The following is a 19,766-nucleotide window of genomic DNA, read 5'->3' as shown; positions in this document are numbered from 1 at the left end:
TGCAAATAGTTGGCTCTGATCTCCCCGTTGCCTAGTACCGGGTTCCCATGGGGCTGGAGCACTCACACCCTCGCCTGGGCCCAGACTGGTGGTGTATGGGCTCCCTGGCTCTCAACAACACACTCAGACACCCTCAGGGTGGCCACGGCTAGCCCTGTGCTCAGGAGAAAACCCACACACGAGCCTGAAGACTCCGAAGCTGCAGAAGCCTCTCTGAGCACGTGGTGTGCGTGGTGGGGCCCAGGGCTGTGCACTTGAACGCCTGTGTGCACTAACAAGAGGAAAACAAAAGTGTCACGGCCTCAACTGCCAGTCACCAACTTACTGTTCTTCATGAATTTCAAGAGGTAGCAAAAGGTCAGAAGTCTCTCCACCTTGACAAGTAAGGAAGAAGGAAAGCGCAACATCTGTCCACACACACTGCGCATACCACACACACAAAGAAAAGGAAAACAAGAGTACCGACGGCCCTGGCACCCAGTCCAGCCTCCCCCCTCCCCCCTCGAACCCCAGACCTTCCAGTTCAAACATTCACATAAACGTTACACTGGTTTTTCTCTTAATAAAAAACAAGTACCTCTAAACAAAGAAGATTCCTGGGAAACTATAGGAAAAGCACTCTCTCTCCTGAGGCAGCCGAGGTGGGGCTCGGGGCCCAGGGAAGCCTTTGGCCAAGAAGGGCTTCTGGGGCCTGGAGGGGTGGGCGCCCCGCAGCCTGCAGCCAGGGCGGGAGGGGCGACTGCCCCATACATTCAGTCTGCAGACCCAGGCTCAGCCCCAAGGGGCCGGGAGGAAAATAAACTTTGTTGGTTTTGGTTTAAAAAACAAATCTCATAAAGAAAAAAGGAACAGATCAGTAGGAATAACAGCAACACAGGCCCAGAGGGCTCTTTAGTTGTGGAGAGGTAGGCGGTGGGGGCCCCCTGGCTCGAGGAGGGAGGGCTCCGTCCACTGCTGCCCAGCACTGCTCACCCAGCGCTGCTCCCCTTAGAGCCAAGGTGGCCCGCACACAGACTATTACTCGTGCGTGTAGGGACACTGCCCCTGGCCACAGGCAGCCCTGATCCTCCCAGCGCAGAGGAAGGTACCCACTCCCCTCTGCTCAGACCTGACCTGCAAGGCCAGGTCCCCATGACCCACTCCCACAGGCCCTGTGGCAGCCCTGTTCGGGGAGCCAGGGGCCCAGGCAGGATCCGGAGGTAGAACGCACACCCACAATACCTTTGGGGCTCGGGACCCAGCCTTCCTCTGCTCTCTTCCCTTGGTACAGACTGTGGATTAAAGCTCTGGGTGGGGGGGCTGGCTGGAGGTGCCACCAGGAGCCACCCCTGCTGGATTTGGGGTCCGGGTCCGCCCACCCGGCCTCCTTGCTTCTTCCTTCCGTTGTTCCCGGGGGCGAGTCTGCAGAGGGCGCCCACAGGCCAGAGAAGGTCTTTGGCTTCTAGGAGGGGGAGGTGTGCATGCGCAGGTGGCTGATGAGGTTGCGCTGCTGAGTGAACTTGCCCCCGCAGAGCTGGCACTCATAGGGCTTCTCACCTGAGTGCACGCGCATGTGCTCTGTCAGGCGGTACTGGCGGGTGAAGCGCATGCCACACTCATCGCAGGCGAAGGGCTTCAGGCCCAGGTGGCTGCGCATGTGGCGTGTCATGGTGCCACGCTGCGTGAACATCTTGCCGCAGATGTTGCAGGGGAAGGGCCGCGTCAGCCAGTGCGTCTTCTCATGCTGTCTCAGGGTGGCCGGGTCCTTGTAGGTCTTCTCACAGACTGAGCACTTGAAGGGCCGGGGCTCGGCTGTGTAGGCTGCACTGGGCGCGGACAGGTCCTCAGCCTCCTCCTCAGCGCCCCCACTGCCCGTATCGTAGGCGCCCTCCTCCTTGATGAACAGCTCCTCCTCCGTGTGAGTCTCCACGTGGGCATTGAGCTGCTCAGAGCTGGGGAAGCCTTTGGCGCAGGGGATGCACACATATAGGTTGTCCCCATAGGACACTGTCTCATAGCCCTCTTGCCGGTACATGTAGTGGGCACTGGCGTGGCCGCTGCCCCCCTCACTCCCGCTCTGCCCACTGTCCTCGCTTCCGTCCTTGCCATTCTCCTCTTCCTCCTTGCAGGGGTATGGGGGCTCTCCGTAGGGCCCACTGGGGCCACCCCCTGCTACACTGTTGGCCAGGATGCCATTGGGAACCCTGTCCCCAAGCCCCTCACTCTCTTCCCCTGGGCAGGGGCCCTTGGGCCCCATTTCCCTCCGCTCAAAGGGGGAACTTGCCATGGGCTCCTTTTTGCTCCACTCCTTCTTGCGGGCTGAGTGGCGGAGGCTCTTCCGGGACTGCCCACTGGGCCCCTCCAACAGGCTCAGGTGGTTGTCCTCAGCCCCCTCCAGATCCATGGGCTCGCTGGGGGTGCCCCCCAGCTCAGCGTAAGAGGCACTGTTGGCAATGGGAGGGGCAGAGGCCGAGAGGGGTGAGCCGTGCTGACTGTCACTCAGCTGGGCCGGGTCATCAGGGGTAAGGGGGGGGCCAGGGGTGGCAGGGGGCAAGGGGGGGCTCTTCTTGGACAGGTCCAAGCCCAGCTCCTGCTCGCACCCCCCACTGCTCCCATTGGTGCTGCAGCTGCCCAGGCCGGCCTCCCCACTGGCTGGACAGACAGCCCGGGCCAGGCCAAGTGCGCTCTCCTGGTTGGAGCTGCCGAGGAAGAGCTCATCATCTGAGCCTTTGGCCTGGGGGAGGTCCTGGGAGGAATGGGCCCCCTTGCGCCCATCCATGAGCCCCGGGTACCGAGCCTGGATGACGGAACCTGTGGACAGCCGCTGGCTGCGAGGGGTTCGCCCCATGCCAGCGGCTCCCACCCGTCCAGAGCCAAAGGGCTTGCCGGCTCGCTTGAGCTTGCGGCGGCAGAGGGCTGCCAACTCGGGCAGCTGGAGGTAGCTGGCGGCAGTGAGGAGAGTGCTGAAGTTGGGCTCAGCTGGCTGGTCGCTGGGCAGCAGCTTGCCCGTGTAGATGAAGTCCAGGATCTGCTGAAACACTGTGGAGCTGACCATGTCTGTGTCCAGGTTGATGAGGTTGTCGTGCAGGACCAGGGACTTGAAGTAAATGCTGCTGGCAGCCAGGACATTCTTGTGGGCCCGGAAAATGGAGTTCTCCACCATGATGATGACATCACATAGGAAGCCCTTTGTCCTCTGCTGGTTCAGCTGCAGCAGGAGCTGCTTCGAGTGGCTGGGCAGCTCCATGTCGGGCCCCATGTCCCCACGCCCTGCCCACGCGTACCACCTGTGAACAAGAACAGGCATCCAAGAGTCAGCTGACCAGGACCCTCGTGCAAGGGCTCCGGGCCTCGGGGGACAGTGTCACACAGAGAGGCCTTGGAGCTGACCTGGCCACTGGCCACCTCCTCAGCCACAGTACACAAGACGGGAACTCACACTCATCACCTGGGACTCAAAACTGCCAGAGAAGGGGCACTGACCCCATTTGTTCTGATGAGAAAACGGAAGCAGGACAATGAAAATCACTCAGTGCCAAGTAGAGAAACTGGGACTGAACTTGACTCCACAGCCCAGGGACCATCTCCACACTAAACAAAGTCAACCACATGCCCACAAGGGACCTAAAAATGACCAGCAGAGGACTGTGTGTGCTGGAAAGTGGCAGGGACTGAGGGGCTGGGAGGGCCATCTCCCTGAACATACAGCTACACAGCTTTGAGGACAAGCTAGAAATCCAGATTTTTAGGTGAAATCTCCCAGTGCTAAACAAAGGCTCTTAAATGCCACATGGGCCAAATCAAATATGCAGCCTCCAGTCTGTGACCTCTGCTCTACAGTGGGGACCTCTTAAAACAACCCTAGAGGCTTCCCAAGCTTTCAGATTTGCCAATGTCACTTGACAGTAAGACACTGTAGCCCACAGGCCATCCCTCACTAGCCCCCAACCCACAAGTGCTTTGCCCCTGGGAGGGCACAGAGCACTTCCTGGTCTGGGTCTCTGGATGCTGGGCAGAAAATGTGCCAGCCAAGTCCCTGGCACTGTCGGGCCCTGGGTCCTTTCTGGGCAAGGCAGCAGGTCTCAACATGGGAAAGACAGCTAGCTGGCCTCGACAGAGTGGCACAGGACACTAACTGACATCATTAAGTACTAAACATGCAGAAGCCTCTGGCCTCATCAGGAACCCTGGAGGCTGGCTGTGTGGCAGTGTGATCGCCACCTGCTCACCCCAGTGAGTGACTGTACCCACCCCCTGCCTCCCTGAAACACAAATGCTCCCCACCTTGCTACACACGTGCCCTTGTTTGCAAAGATTAAAAAATAAATAAAACCATAGCAAACACCCCCACCCCAGAGGTGCCCTCAGAGCTTACTGTGAACACAAGTTGGGGTCAGGCTGCACCCAGGGCTGACAGCAGGAGGCAGCAAACACTTGTGGGCCAGCCTGGCCCTGCCAGGCTGCTCATCTGGGACTCAGAGGCTGGGAGTCCAGGTTCCATGGGAACCAACCCTCCCCTACTCTCTGCCCCACAGCCAGCCAGGCAGGGACAAAGAGCCTAAGGCATGGCTTCCCTGGCCGGGATACCTGGCCCTAGGGAAATGCAAGGTCAGCTCTGCCAGGACCCAGGATGCCTGGTACTCTGAGCCTGTCAAAGGGACTGGGGAGGACAGGAGGTCCCATCCTCCAAGAGCCTGTGAGCCCACGGCAGCCCCTCCTCCCTCAACCAAGGACAGTGGGCCCCAGCCTCCCCTTGGTGCTGCTTGGTGCTGCTTGGTGCTGCTCGGTGCTGCAGGCACACAAAGGGCTGCGGCTGGACACAGGCTGAGAGCGGCAGGGCTCTGCGGGCCTCCCAGACAGCCCCCAGGAGAAGGAGCAGGTGGACAAAGTCCTGGCTCCCCCAGGCCTCCCTCACCCCTCCTCTGGCCCTGCCAGCCCCCCTCCCTGACCTACCGGAGTGCCAGGGGCCCAGAAACCATGTGAGCAGCAGCCAGTGGGGGTGGCCTCCTTGAGCGCGTGGCCTCCCTTGGGGGTGCATCAATGCCTAGTCACCTGGAGAGGAGAAGATGGACATGGTCACCCAGACAGCCATGCTCTAGGGACGGAGGAAGGGACAGGACAGTGAAGTAGAAGGTTCCTGGTAGCCCTGAAGCCCTTGTTCCCAAGGTCAGGGGGCTTTTCTGGCTGAGATGCCAGGGGCAGCTAGCTAGGAAGGAGACAGTGGCCACAGTGCCCTGAAGACAGGCCCTGTGGCAGGTAAGAAAGGTGGCAGGTCTAGGGAGCTCGAAGACACTGCACCCTCCTCCCACCCCAGGGCTTCAGGGTACTGAGGGCCACCTAGGCCTGGGAAGCCAGGACAGGCACACAATTCATGGCGGGTGTGGCAGCAGGAGGCCTGGGCAAGGCCCTTCCCAGGCTGGCCACATTTACATAACAAAAGGTCAAAATTGGAGGCACTGGTGCAGTGGGCTATTTATAAGAACCAGTCTCAACCGCTTTTGCCTCTCCTGCCTCCTTCCCTTCTAGATCTGCTCTTGTCCCCTCCCTGCCCAGAGGGCCCAGCCCACTCCTGCCCAGCCCAGCCTGACCACATGGCCTCCTCTTGTAGTTTTCGAAAGCTCGGCCTTTCAATACCAGCCTGCCAAAAGCCACTGGCAGCTGCTAGCAGATGCGGGAGGGCTCCCTCTGCCCCAACCGCCCCCAGGTCACAAGAGACGGGGGTCCTGAGATCCTGGCTCCTTGTACACCACTCCGGAAGACCTGGGCTCCCTTGGAATGGAGCCAGGGTGGGGGAGGAGGCCTGCAGGAGCCTGGAGCCCATCCCTGCCTGTCCTTCCCCCGCCCCCAGGGCCAGGGAGGCTCAGCAGGTCCCTCAGGAATGTGACCAGACCCGGGGGTGCGGATGGCTGGGAGGCCTCAACTCCAGCCTGCCAGCTGTCTCTCTGGCCCCTAGAACAACTCCCCTCTCACAGAGGTGGCCTGGGGGAGGGGCACTCGCTCGGTCCGGGTAGCCAGTCCAGTATCCCACCGATGGCCCAGAGGGCAGCATAACCAGCTCTGTAGGTCCAGCTTCCTGAAGCATCCACATTTAATACCTGTGTGGAGTCCAGGCTTCCCCCTGCCATGAGGTCAGAGTCGACCAGTGGGACAGAGCCTGAGGCCAGAGACAACTGGTGGAACAGAGCTGAGCTCAGCCCTGGGAAGGAGGGCAGAGGCCACTGCAACGCTGCTGTCTGTAGGAACAGACAGGAAGGCACGGATGACCATACACTTGCCACACAGCCCACCGCAAAGCTTGTGCAACCCTGTTTACTCCTCTCTGGACCTCAGGACAACCGAAGATGCCAAGCAAAGCATCTGCCCAGCTTCAGCACGTGCCAGACCCTGCAACTGGGGCTCCTCACCCTCATCAGAGATCAGGCCAACAACTACTGGCCGGGTCAGGGGGTGGGTGACAGAACAGGACTCAGGGCTCTCTGTGGGTACCTGTTGCCCAGCCACACCAGGCACTTCGCTAGCATGGGGACAGCCAAGTGATGGATCAAAGTTTCCTGGGCTGGGTCAGCCGTGACAGCTCTGGTGCCTGACTTCCCCACAGGGATGCTCAGCACAAAAGGGCAGAGCCCGCCTGGCTGCACCCTCCACTGGGTGGAGCCCCAGCAGTCACCTGTGTGACGCTGCCCTGCCAGCCACCCACCCATCCCAGACTGGGCCAAGTGTGGGCCCCCACTGTGTCTGTAAACAACAAAGCAACTTTGCCACAGGCAAGGTGGTGCCCCCTGCTGAAGGGCCAAAGAAGCACTGCTCTTCTCTTCCCAGCAAAGTGAAGACAGCCAGAGGCTTCTGCCCTCACACTGACCGCCAGGTGTGGGAACAGCAAGCCCCCATCCTGGAGAGGCCGCAGCCTGGGCCAGGGGGAGGAAAGGGGGAAGAAAGGGAGAGGGCCTTTTGCCGGGTTAGTAGGAACATGGCTGTGGGGACATGCGCCACTGGGTCTGGTGGTGCTCAGCCCTGGCAGAAGCCCACTATAGGTTGGAACGAGGACTACCACCTCATTCACCTCCAGGCAGCGGGCCCAGGCAGTGTGCCTGTCAGCCCCAAGGATCCCACGCCCAGCTCAGGCCAGGTGCCCAACAACAACACTGGCTCCAGGAAATCCAGGACCAGGGCCAGGACTGTCCGGTTCTTCCCCTGGGGCCTACACCTGGCCCGTTGCAGGTAGGTGGGTAGCTATCCCCAGGTGGACTGACCCTGGCAGGGAAGGGCAGGAACTCAAGTCCCTGGGGGCCAGCTCTGCCCTCTTGTGAACACAAAAGGTGTGGGGGAATGAACAGAGACGAGGCTGAAGACCGCTGACGACCGGAGTCACCTTCCAGAGGTCCTTGTTTACAGAATGCTCAACACCCGCACTGGCGGCTGCTCACATGGCTTCTGGGCCCCTGGCACTCCGGGAGGTCGGGCAGGGGGGAGCTGGCAGGGCCAGCGGAGGGGTGAGGGAGGCCAGAGGGAGGGAAACTGTGTGCTCTGCACCTCCCCCACTCTCATCTTTGCACACGAAGCCTCTGCCCCAACACCCGGCCCCACTGCTCACCTCTCTCTACCCCATGAGGCAGAAAGGCTGGGGCCAGCGGTGTGGAGGAACATGTCATCTGTGGCTACAGAAGCGACACCCTGCTCCCAAGGGTAGCAGTTCAGCCTCATGAGCCCCTTGGCACAAGGGGAAGTAGCTCACGAGGTCAGAGTGACCATGGCAGAAGATCCCTGTCCCTTCAGGCTCCTCCCTGTCTCGAGGAGGCAGTCGAAGACCTAAGCTAAAAGCACCCCTCAGGTGTGCCCCCATCCCCTGAGCAACCTTGATCCCAATACCAACCCCCAAACACACATCAGCCCAAAGGCCAATGAGAATGGCAGAGGTGGGAAATGTGACTTCCTAACCCACAGAGCAACACCACCCCATGAGGGCCCCCACTTACCTACAAGGCCCCATCCACCTTAGGCAGCCCACACGGAAGGCTAGAACAGGGCCGCCTCAAGGCCCCTCTTCCAAGCACCCCACAAAAGGCAGAAGAGTGTGCTCTGGCCCCGCACCTTTCAGAGGCCGTGAGAGGAGGTTTTAAGACAGAAGTAATCCTTACATAAACAGAAAGCCCACAACGACTCCAGCTCCCCTCCCTTTCCTGACAGGAGCTGCCCCAGCTCAGTCCGGGCACCCACTGTGCCCACAGGAGTGCCTGCCACTCAGCTGCTGTCATTCAGCCTCCAGGGGGTACCCTCTGGAGACCCGGCTAACATCCCACACCCCCTCAAGCCCACCAGTGGGGGCCACACTCCCAGCGTTGTTCATAGCTGGCACTTCAAACCCACACGAGTGGTGCTCCCAGGAGAACGCTGTCCCTTCGTGTGAGGCCTGCCTGCCTTCAGGCAGGAACACGCTCCCACGGAGGCAGCCATGGGCACCTTCACTGAAACACCGCCTGATTTCAGGAAACTTCCTGCGGGCTACACCCAGCCAGGACGGAGGACCCTGGAGAGACAGGCGAAGGACAGGGAACGGGGGTGGGGGTCCCTTTTTCCCAACCCCTTTCTGGGCAGGCCTCATGGGCCAGATCTTCTGGAAACCTCCTCACTCCACCTTCCTCCCTACAGACTCTCTCCGCTCCCTGAGAGGGGGCCTTCTATAAGGAGGCCTGGAGCTACGCTGGGGGACCAGGGTAAGCTCCTGCCCGGCCCACCCTATGGCGCCCCACACGAGACTGTTCTTCCACCTAAACTAGCTCCTGGTCAAGGAATACCCAGTCAGAAGTAACAGTGTGCACCACCTAGCTGAGAGTCGTGTGCCCATTGCCCCCAGACATGCTGGCCGCCACCCCCAAGCGTGAGTTCCAGGTCGGGATTGGCCCTCATTTCTGCCAACCCCAGCTGTAGTCACCTCGTGCTCCAGTGTGGCCCTGGAGCCAACCCCCAGACACACAGATGCAGCACTGCCTCTGCCCTGAAGGCTGGCCCCTCTGTATCTACAAAAGGACAGCTGGAAGGCAGAGCGGACACCGCCTGGAAAGTACAAGCAGCCCAGGATCCAGAAGAGCCTAAGGCCCAGCCCCCACCTCACCCACTAAGCCCACACACCCACAGGCCCAGAACTCCACTCGTCCCATCCCTGTGGCCTCCTTCCTACTTACCCAGGGATTCCTCTGTGAAGCCTTCCCAGACCAATAGGGCAGGCAGCCTCTCCCCTTCACTACTGTGCAGGCCACGCCTCGCACTGTGCCATTCTGCCCCTTGAGAGCCGCTGGAAGACTCTAAGGTGTTGCCTCTACCTCTATGGGCAGCTAAGACAAGGTTCTGGGGGGTAAGCAACTTGCCAAGGTCACAAGAGCAAGTGGCAGAATGAGGACTCAAAGTGTGACTCCAGAGCTGCAGTCACTTTCCCGGCCTCTGGGAACAGAGACGGCACCTCGTCCCCCAGGCAGGAGCAGGGGCGCCACTCACCGCAGCGCTGCCCTCCACATGGAGCCAAGGAGGGCAGCCTCGGTCCGCACCTCCACCCTCATTCTCCCCACCGCCACTGCCCGCCTGTCACAGCAGGGCCGCACCTGGGCTGTGTCCTTCTGACTCAGGGAGGGCCCAGGGGTGGCCCAGCTCCTCCACCACCCAGAGGCAGTGAGGAGCCTCTGGCTAGAAGACACAAGGTGGGGCCCCTCACGCAGCCGGTGGGGCCAGGCTGCTCCTGCTGCCCCTCTGGGAACAACCCTGGCCTCCTTGACCTCTCTGGCCCAGCCCTCCAGGCAGGGGCTGGTGGTGGCGGGGACTCACTGCTCTGGGCAAGCCCAGCCGTGTAATCCAGCCCAGATCTGGATGCCCGCCAGCACCTCCTGGCTCTTCTCCCAGACCATCCTCCTGGAAAGCAACAGGCTCCACAAATGCCAGGAGACCAGCCCTCCCTCCGACGCAGCTTCTATGAAATACACACTTGGGTTTCACTTAGTGCACTGGCGACGTGGAGATTGGGGCCCCTGGGCCGGCTGCCTTCTCCACCTGAGGCCAGCCTTGTGGCCCACCCACTGGCCCACCCCAATTAATGAGTGAGGTAGCATCCACCCCAGCCCGACACTCTGAGTCTGTCCTGAAGTCCCTATGAGCCCCACTGAACACCCTGTGCTGCCTGTGCTGGTCCAAGTCTGACCTGGGCCCCAGCCACCCTCCGATCTGTGCCACTCTGATCTGAGGGCGGGGAAGCTTGTGGGCACCTCACCAAGAGGACGTGCTGCTCTGAGGCAAGGCCTGGCAGGAGGCCCCACACAGCAAGGCACCAGGCCCGGTGACCCTCAGACCTGCTTCTCCAGAGCAGCCTTAGGTCCTCTCCACTTCCCTCCGGGCCTACAACCCTTCACATCACACCTGGCTTTGGTGCCAATATGGAGAAACGAGGCCAAGATGACTGGGAGGACCTGCAGATGGATTTCCTCTGCTGGTGCTGGCACAGCTGGCTAGCTGGCACCGGGAGAGTTGAAGGGCAGGGTCTTGCCAGGAGGGCTCCAGGCTTGACAGAGTCTGAGCTGGGCCCGAGACCATGAGTACTACTGGGAAGGGGCAGGTGAGCACTGCTCAGAGGGAGTAGTAGTTTAAGGTTATGATTATTGTTACAAAAACCATGTTCTCCTACAGACTCTGTCCCCCACATTGCAGTGCCCCCTGCCTGGGGCCTGAGCTGTTGGTAAAAGACTTGCTGATAGTGATGGGAACAGGAGCCTGGAGGCAGGAGAGCCTGTGAGAGGCTGGCAGGGCAGGTCTGCCAACAGGACAACAGAGCAGGGGGAATCGGTCATCCCTATCAGTCCAGGAACAAATGAAAATCCAGGAGGCACTTCAGCAACGAGGCAGACAGGCCCAGTGGGTTCCTGTCCCCCCAGGCCCACTTCATAGTAGCCTTATCACTGGGCGTGGTACAAGAACCAGCAGCAGCACCTGGGATCTCTCTTAAAATGCAGATGCTCAGGCCTCACTCCAGAACTCAGAACCAGAACCCACATCTTAACTCCAAGGGGTACACACACACCTTCAAGCCTAGGAAGAGCTGGAGTGGGTTATGCATTTTCTAATCCCCAGAAGGAAAAATGCTGTGCAAGCAGTGAATTCTCAGCCGATTGGTGTCAAGAGGAAGAAGACAGTCCCAAAAGGGAAGACAGGTTTCCCACAGACACAAGCCTGGAATGTGAGACAGAGAGGCTAAGCCTGGTCACCACAGGCATCTTGGAGCCAGGATGGTGGCCAGGGGGTTCCGGTGTGGGCAGCAGGAAGAGGACTCAAAAAAGGGATGAAGGACAAGCAGGGATGGCAGAGGGGTTAAGTAGGTGGAAATTCCACATGCAAGAAGCTGGAAGGACAGAGCTAAAAGGGCACCGGTGAAGCTTGGTCTGTCCCCCTGGAAGTGACTATCTGATCATCTCACTTGCCCCCGGACACCCTTCAGAAGAGATAACAGAGCCCCAGAGCGAGATATGAGTCAGGGCTGAGTCATAGAGCTGCCCAGCCCAAGGATCTGGGAAGAGACACTTCAACTTTGCAGTTTCAATAACAATCCCAGTAACTAATAATTTCTTATGCCAACTGCAGGATGAACCACCTCTCAATGTGGATGAGTCCTTCCCAAGAAATCACAGTAAACTCTCACCCACATCATTGTCATGGGCTGGTAAAAACTTTGAGGCAAGATGGCCTTAAGGAACCTCTGCCCTGCCCCACGGCTCGACCCTCCAGGCCGGGATAAGACAGAAATGGTATGCTAAAGGGGAATTAGAAAAAAACTGATGCCAGACAGCAATGACGGGTTTAGGTAGGCTAGACAAAGACTGAAAGAATTATCTCCTGCCCTGGCCAGGTACTGAGCATCTTCCCAACATGCCAAGGTTGCAGGTTCAATCCCCAGGCAGGGAACATAAACAAGTGGAACAACAAATCAATGTTTCTTTTGTTCTCTTTTTTCTTCTCTTTCCCCAAAATAAATTTTAAAAAAAGGATTATCTCCCAGGGAGGAAAGAAAAAGGTCACATTTTAAAATAAGACCAAGCCCATAAGCATACAAACCTTTTGGACCAGAAAGCACACTCCAAGGCGCACACCACCGGAAACCCACTAGGGCAAGTGCTTGCTTGGCAGCCCTGCTGCTCCGGGGGAGGCAGCTGAAGGTGTGGGGACCCACCCATCAGTGAGCAGGCCTGAAAGTTTAGGTTGAAACAAATGCATTTGCCTTTTACAGGTCAAAAAATAATTGATTGTTGGCCATGTCACACAGCTGACTTACATACACATGCATGAGGCTCTCAAGCATATTTTGACCAAAGAAGCCAGATCCAAGAGACGATGCAGTACGAGTCTGTTCATGTAGGTTCAAGCTGGAAAGCAAGAATCCAGGGGCTAGGGGTGAGAGAAGGCAGCTGGGGGCAGGGGGGGAAGGGGTGACTCAAAAGACACACAAGGGGCTCCTGGGATTGTGTTTCTCAGGCTGGATGCTGTTTATACAAGCACGTCCATCTGTGTTGAATCCTTGGAGGTGTCACTCGTGACTCTGCACACTTCTTAGGGGGTTCAATACCGTGCACAGAAACCTTTAGGAGGGGAAGCAGGGTCTGGTCTTGGACCTGATTAGCAAGTAGATCAAAGCCAGGCAGCAGCCTCCCTGAACCCCTAACTAATAACAATCACAAGATTAAAAAAAAAAAAAAAAAAAGAGGAAGGTGGCCAAATTCAGAGTGGAGTGTCCATCTTAGAAGAGGGAACCCTACTGACAGGCTGGGACCCACAGGACACCTAGAGACCACCTTAAAATTTCTTCTTAGGGGCAGACCTATGTCTGATATCCAAAGAAAATAACCACCCGACAATTTTTTTTTATTTTAAATTTTCACTGGACGATATGCTTATTAATTTTAGGGAAGGAGGAAGGGAATGGGGAGGGGGAGGGAGACAGAGACAGACAGACAGACATCGATATGAGAAATATAGATTGGTTGCCTCCCGTACTTGCCCGACCAGGGATTGAACCAGCAGTTTAGGTGTATGCTCTGACTCTGACCATGGATTGAACCCGCAACCTTTTGGTGTACAGGATGACGCTTCAGCTAAATGTGCCACCTGGACAGGGCCCAGTGACGTTTTTAATCATCCTATTGTCTAGCTGATACTTCTCAAAAGAGAAAAGGGCTTTTCCTGGCAGGCAAGCACTAGGGTGTAAAGGAAACAGAGCTCGGCAGGCCGGGTACCAACCAGAGTTCCCAGCAAGGACCTGAGCTGGTCCTGAGCACAGCCAACTGGGTACATGAAAGGGAAGAAGAAAGGAAGAAAACAGACGAGGCCCTCAGGGACTGCAGTCAAAGGACACTGCTGGGCAGGTCAAAGGAAAGCCCCCTTGCTCCCGCGTGGACAATCAACCCCCGCAACCCAAACCCCCAGAGCCTCAAACAAAGGGCCTAAGGAGCTAAAGCCAATAGTAAGGATCAGGTTGTTTTAATCCCCCCAAAAAAGGGGGCGGGGGTAGAGACACCCTGAGCATCCTCTGAAGTTTTTTAAAAGCAATTTTTAAGAATAAAATTAAGGAACTGCTCTGGAAATGTTTCTGACCTATGGCACTATGCCTGAAAAGCCTCCAGGTGTGACACCTGACAGAGGAGGTCTCACCTGCCCAGTAAGTAACTTGAAGAGTCTAACAGAGAGGCCAGGAGGGCTCCACTCAGACTTGGGGGGGAAATGCTCCAAGGATTTCACTCTACTTTTTACATGGAGTCTCTGGGGTGCTGGAAGGACTGCCCAGAATTAAAGATCTGGGTTTAGCCCTGGCTGCTGTGGCTCAGTGGATGGAGTGCCGGCCTGAGAACTGAAAGGTCACCCACCAGTTAGATTCCCGGTCAGGGCACATGCCTGGGTTGCGGGCCAAGTCCCCAACTGGGGGCACGTGTGAGGGGCAACCAATTGATGTTTCTCTCATACATCGCTGCTTCTCTCCCTGTCTTTCTCCCTCACTTCCCCAGCTAATAAATAAAATCTTAAAAAAAAAGAAAAAAAGGAACTGAGTTTCAAGACAAAACAAACGGGCACGTCTCTGCCTGGGCACGTGAAAACTGGGCTACTGAGGAGGCAAAAAAAGATCCCAAAACTCTGAAACAACCCAGACAAGAACCCAGGCACTCGGCTCCCGCGGGCAGCTCCTCTCCTGCCAGCCAGCCACTCCCCTCCTGCTGCAGCGCGGTGGCGTGTGGGACAGCGCCACCTTGGACCACTCCAAGTGGGGAACAGGAACGCCTGAATGGCAGGCAGCACTTCAGTGACTCAAAAACAGAGATTAGTGCCCAGCTCTGTGCACACAAAGAGGCAAACCAGGCCAAATCCAGCCACCCGCAGTTCAAGAATCCAAACAAGTGCAGAGAACAAGGAAGAAAAGGTAAAGATTGTTTAACCCAAAATTCAGAAGAGCAGTGACTTCTGAGGGAAGCAGGGATGAACACACCTGAGTGTCCAGGACTGGGCGGCTGTTTCTTACATTGGGTAGGGGAGCCAAGGGATGTGTTTTCCGATAGTTACGCCTATATATGTGCATGTAATTTACACCCCCTGGGTATCACTTCTGTAAGTACCTGGAGCACAATCCCCAAATCCACTGAGGACGATAGCAGGCTCTGTGCACAAGTCCCACAAGAAAGAGAAGATGGACACAAACCCTCTAGATCCAGGGAGAAGCTGAAGGGCTAAAGCTGTGTGACACTCGCTGAGCCTTCCCCCAGTCACCTGTCCTAGGTACCCCGAAAACCAGCAGAGCTACACACAGCTGGGCAAATATGACAACAATGTGTAAAAAAGGGCCTCAGAAGGTCAGTCCCATAGAAGATGCCCAGAAAACATTACTGTCCTGATGAGCAGGAAGCAACAGAAGCCAGGGCAGGGCCGCTGTATCTGGGAGGGCCAGCATGTCTCACCTACCAGGAGGGAAGCCCCAGGGCTCTTTCCAAGGACTGGCGGGAAAGAAGGGCAGTTAAAGTCAGTCGAAGTGAAAATATCAAAGTCTAGCACAAATCTCCCCTCTGCAGCCTATGCCCCCTCCAATTCAGACTTCAATCCACCCCGAGTTATCTTTCTCAAACACCAATCTCATCAAGTCACTCCCCTGCTTAAAGCTTTCAATGGATTCCCAAGGCCTGAATAAAGTCCACACTCCAGCCTGGCCAGCACAGTGCTTCCCAGAGGGCCCCTTCCAGTCACACCTGGGTGCCCCCTCCTCTGCGAAGACTGTTCTGCATTCCCGCCCCCCGCCCCGCTCCCCAGCCAACATCAGCACTAGCTACCCAGCTGCTTCCCACTGTGCACCTTCCCTTCTGCCCAGGCCATTCCCAGCCGCCCCCCACCCCCTCCGCTCCACTCCCTAACCAGGTTCCCAAGGTTAGAGACCCTGCGTCCCACTAACCCAGCAGCCACAGCTGCACCTGGCATGCAGCAGTTCAGCACAGAGTCCCATAAACGTTTATTAGGTGAGCCAACGCCGGTCGGGAAGAAGCAGTGCTGAGCAGAGATAGGATGAAATAATGCGTGAGAGAAGATAAGGTGAAGGTGGTGAGGGGACAATGATAAAGGAGAGACGGTTGCCCAGAGCCCTCCCTTCTCAAGGGTCCCAAAACGGTCGTCTACATTCTTAAAAATTAGTAAAGACTCCCAAAGAACTTTTACGAGGCTTATATGTTACTATAGCAGATGTTACTCCACTTACTAGTCTACTTACTGTATTAGAAAAACTGGTAAAATATGCAATGTAATTGATCTAAAGTATCCATAATAAACCCATTTTATGTTAACATTAAAAAGGAAACTATTCCAAATGAAAATATGTTAGTGAGAAGAATGACACTGTTTTACACTTTTGCAAATCTCTTTAATGTTGGCTTCACAGAACTGAACTAGATTCTCGCCCTGGCCAGGAAGCTCAGCTGGTTGGAGGTCATCCTGATACACCAAGGTTGCAGGTCTGATCTCCGGTCAGGGCACATACATGCAAGAATCAGCCAATGGATGCATAAATAAACAGAACAACAAGATCAATGTTTCTCTGTCTCTCCCTCTCAAATCAATAAAAACTAAAAAAAAAAAAAAAAAAAAAAAGATAAAGTAACTGGATTCTCATATCTGCTTCTGTATTCAGTCTGTTGAGCTATGTGATTTTGATTAAAGTCTATGAAGAAACTTGACTTTACACAGATAGAAGGGAGGAGTGTGTTAATAACCTTTTCAGATAGTGGCTATTCTTCATTGATATACACTATAACTTGACAAGGGGTAGTTTCTTCAAATTTCCAATGTAGAATCTGCAATTGTCAGTGACTTATTCCTATCTGGTTAGAACATAAGAATCCTTTGGTCTACCCGGCACTGAGGATTTTGTAACATCAAGCACTGGTCATTTGGAAAATACTGATTCACTGAGTTAATCATATCTTCTAAATTTCCCATTTCATTACACAACACACACACACACACACACACACACACACACACACACACAAAATCCATGTTAAAATCACCACAAACTTTAGAAAAGTCTTTAAGTCAGGCTCCTGGTGACAAATACAAGTTTTTCAAAATTCTCCTTTTCCCCTGACAGCTCTTTGACTAGCAACAAGTGTTGTCAGCTGTTTCCCTAAAAGAGGCAAGGCTCACTTCATTCATTTGAGAAAATGTCTGACAAATTTTACGAGTCTGAATAACCACATCTTGTCTGTCAGCCATTCATTCAAGTAAAAATAATGTTCAGCACACAGGCCACACAAACGTGGAGTGCTTTTCCTGAGGACAGCCGTCACACCAGTCTGTGACAGGAACGCCTCATGTGCACCCCAGTTCTGTCAGAGAACACCAGAGACCTGTACTCCAGGGTCTAGACTTACTACTCAATCATCTGTACTGCCACCCCCGCCCCCGACTGGCAGTCTTGGTCCAGAGCACTGGAGCGGGGTGGGGGGCCAACTCCAGGCAGTGTGTACCGTAATCAGGGCCACCCCCGTGGCTTTATTCCGCTGGTGCAAGTATGGGACAAAGACCAATAATTTTGAGCTATTACGTAAAGGGTCTTACCTCAGGGGTCTGCAAAACACTCTGAGAACAGCTGACACCACTATTTGAAATATATCTGCCAACCCATTTTACAGACAAGGAAAATGAGGCATGGAGGGATCAGCCACGGGGAGGAAAACAGGTTTCACGCCACAGTCCTCTTTCTACAAAACCATTGCTGCTCACCAAATAGTGAAATCCTGGGTAAGGGACTCCTGCCAAACCTGAGAGTAACAGATAAAAGTTCGCCAAATAGTGAAATCCTGGGTAAGGAGGCTCATGCCAAACTTAAAGAGTAACAGATTTCAAACAAATAAAAAGAAGTGCCCTTTCAAATGGCATCCACAAATGCTCCTGGCGGCAGGGCTGGCATGAACTATTAAAGGGCCCCCAAAGACCTGTAACTCCCAGAGCAGGTAATACCCCAAAAGGCAAGCCAGGCCTCTGCAGGCTGCAGGACCTGGGCCGGGTGCTCCGGAGGCAGAGGTGGTCAGTGGGGGAGGCCGGGGAGGCGGGGGAGGCGTGCTACAGGAAGCAGGATGTGCATGTTGCCTGCTGGGGGCATGAAGTCAAAGTCCCCTCCTGCCCAAAGCAGCTAGGCCAGCCCTGCTGCCCTTATCAGCGTCAACACACGCATGGAATGTGGGACTTTGGAAACAATCCTCCTGGCTAGGCCTGCACCCCTCTGAGGCTCAGGTTGACCTACTACCACCAAAGGACAACCCAAGCCCAGTGTCAAGCCGCTCACTCCTGGAGAAAGGCACCTGCTGGTGGTGGCCAAGGCACCTCAGGAGGCTGTCCCTGGGCCTCTCCCATCACCAGAATCACCACACCCCCGGACTCATCTACCGAGAGGCAGCCCTACAATGCCGAAAGGCCACCTTGCGTTTGTCCCCACCACCACCCCGGGCAATGCCTGAGCACCTCTCATTTTCCCGCACCGAGAGAACCCCAAAGGGAAAAGGAGCCCAGCTCTGAGTTTCTGGGGACACTGCCTCTCACATGGTTCTCCTGAAGTGAGTTTCCATAGGGCAGAGGATTCTAACATGCCAGAAGGGAAGGAAGGAGTTGTGTGACTAAAAGGGTAAGAATGGCCCAGAGAGTCCTCTCTGCCCTCTAGGTCCTGGGAGAAGGGGGAGGGCACCTGCTCAACAGGCTTGGAATGGTCCTCCTCCAGTTAACAGGGGACTGCCCTTCAGCCCCAGTTCCAGGAACCAGAATCCCTGGCTTTGTCCAAGGCAGCCATCTTACCACGCCTCGCAAAACGAAACCCTTGGCTGTCCACTGGCCTGAGCACTGCCCAGGGGAAGGAGCCCACACACACGCATTCAAAGCTTCCATGCCTGTGTTTCTCACACTCTTAGAACTTCTCTATCCACTTCCTAGCTGTGGGACTCAAGACTAATTACTTAACCTCTCTAAGCCGTTCATGCAGTGGAGACTGAGAAAATAATTGGGACCACACAGGTATGTTTAGAGGATTAAATTCGGGTGTAAATCACCTCCCGCAAGGCCTAGCATGGGGTAAGAGTCCAAAAGTGAGCACCTGGTCCTTTTCTGCCACTATTTCCTTAGCATTCTGCCAGGAAGTCTGAAAGAACCATCCTCCTGGTTTTCAAGCAAATTGCCTTTCGCACCTGCCAGACAGAAATCAGCTGCCTCCCACCAAAGGGAAGGGCAAAGAGGACCTGGGGAGGGGCAGAGTCAAGAGGCAAAAGCCCTGAGGCAGGAATCCATCCCCGGGACCACTCCTCTGAATTCGGCCCCGGGGTCCACCAGAAAAGGAGCCAGGGAGGACGCCCTGCCTTGCCTTGCCTCCACCCTACCCCCTTCCTCCTGACCTGGCAGCCAAGACCACCCTCCATCCTATTGCCTCCCCCGCCCCAGCCAGGCTGCTCTTCCTCCTCTACAGGCACCAGCCTGGGCCGCAACCGACCACAACACACCCAGGGCCTCAACACTCACCTCACGTAATGGGCCACCCGGAGCAGGCAGGGGCTCTCCTGTGTCCTATCAGCCCACAGATAGGAACTAAACCCCAGGACAGCCCATTGTTCGGCCCCAACAAAGGGGCTGGGCTGGGCAGTCAAGCCTCACCTGAAGCTCTGCCTCCAGGGCCCCTCCCACTCCACCTTCTGGTTCCTGTCAGAGACCCTCCTCACACATCCTACCCAGAAAACAGCCCAGGAAACCAACCTCTCTCTCTCCCAGGGACCTTGAGGTCAAAGAGAAAAAGGAGCGCAGGTCCCAGAGGTCCCCAGCTACAGCCACAGTGGGCTGGTTAGGGAGCCACCATGAACCCAAATGTCACTAAGTCAGACCCTGCCAGGGCGCACAGAGGCCAACCGGGGCCAAGAATGCAACCAAGAAACCAAGACAGGCAGACTCTGAAGGCCAAGCAGAGCCAGGAGTCCTGGAGTCCCTCCCACTGCCACCCAGATGAGAGCAGCCATGAATACCTACTGCTTTTCCAAGACCCTGGCAACTAACAGAGAATCTGCCTGACTTCTTCGGTGAATCTGATCCCACTAGGCCATCAGAGTAAAGCAGTTTGTGACCACCCTAGGTCACATGCACTGGTCTATCTGGACTCACCACTTGCTTGCCTCTATTATTGACAGACTTACCACCTACTAAAGCAGTGGCTCTCAAACTTGGCCGCACACCGGATCCATTTCCAAAGCTTTAGGACACGTGCA

At 56.0% G+C, this 19,766-nt stretch overlaps 1 protein-coding gene across 1 annotated transcript; it reads right to left on the bottom strand.

Moving 5' to 3' along the window:
* Positions 1-600: 600 nt before the first annotated feature.
* Positions 601-5,015, bottom strand: HIC2 (HIC ZBTB transcriptional repressor 2). Its single transcript, XM_054592879.1, has 2 exons — positions 4,933-5,015; positions 601-3,266 (listed from the first exon to the last, which is right to left on the bottom strand). The coding sequence occupies exons 1-2, from the start codon at positions 4,956-4,958 to the stop codon at positions 1,442-1,444; spliced, it is 1,851 nt and encodes a 616-aa protein (XP_054448854.1). The 5' UTR covers positions 4,959-5,015; the 3' UTR covers positions 601-1,441.
* Positions 5,016-19,766: the final 14,751 nt, after the last annotated feature.

This window comes from Pteronotus mesoamericanus, unplaced genomic scaffold (genome assembly GCF_021234165.1).
Source record: "Pteronotus mesoamericanus isolate MK-2021 breed Mesoamerican mustached bat unplaced genomic scaffold, CSHL_Meso_final scaffold_371, whole genome shotgun sequence".
Lineage (NCBI taxonomy): Eukaryota > Metazoa > Chordata > Mammalia > Chiroptera > Mormoopidae > Pteronotus > Pteronotus mesoamericanus.
Note: the sequence above shows the minus strand (reverse complement) of the source record. Positions and strands in the feature narration are given on the sequence as shown.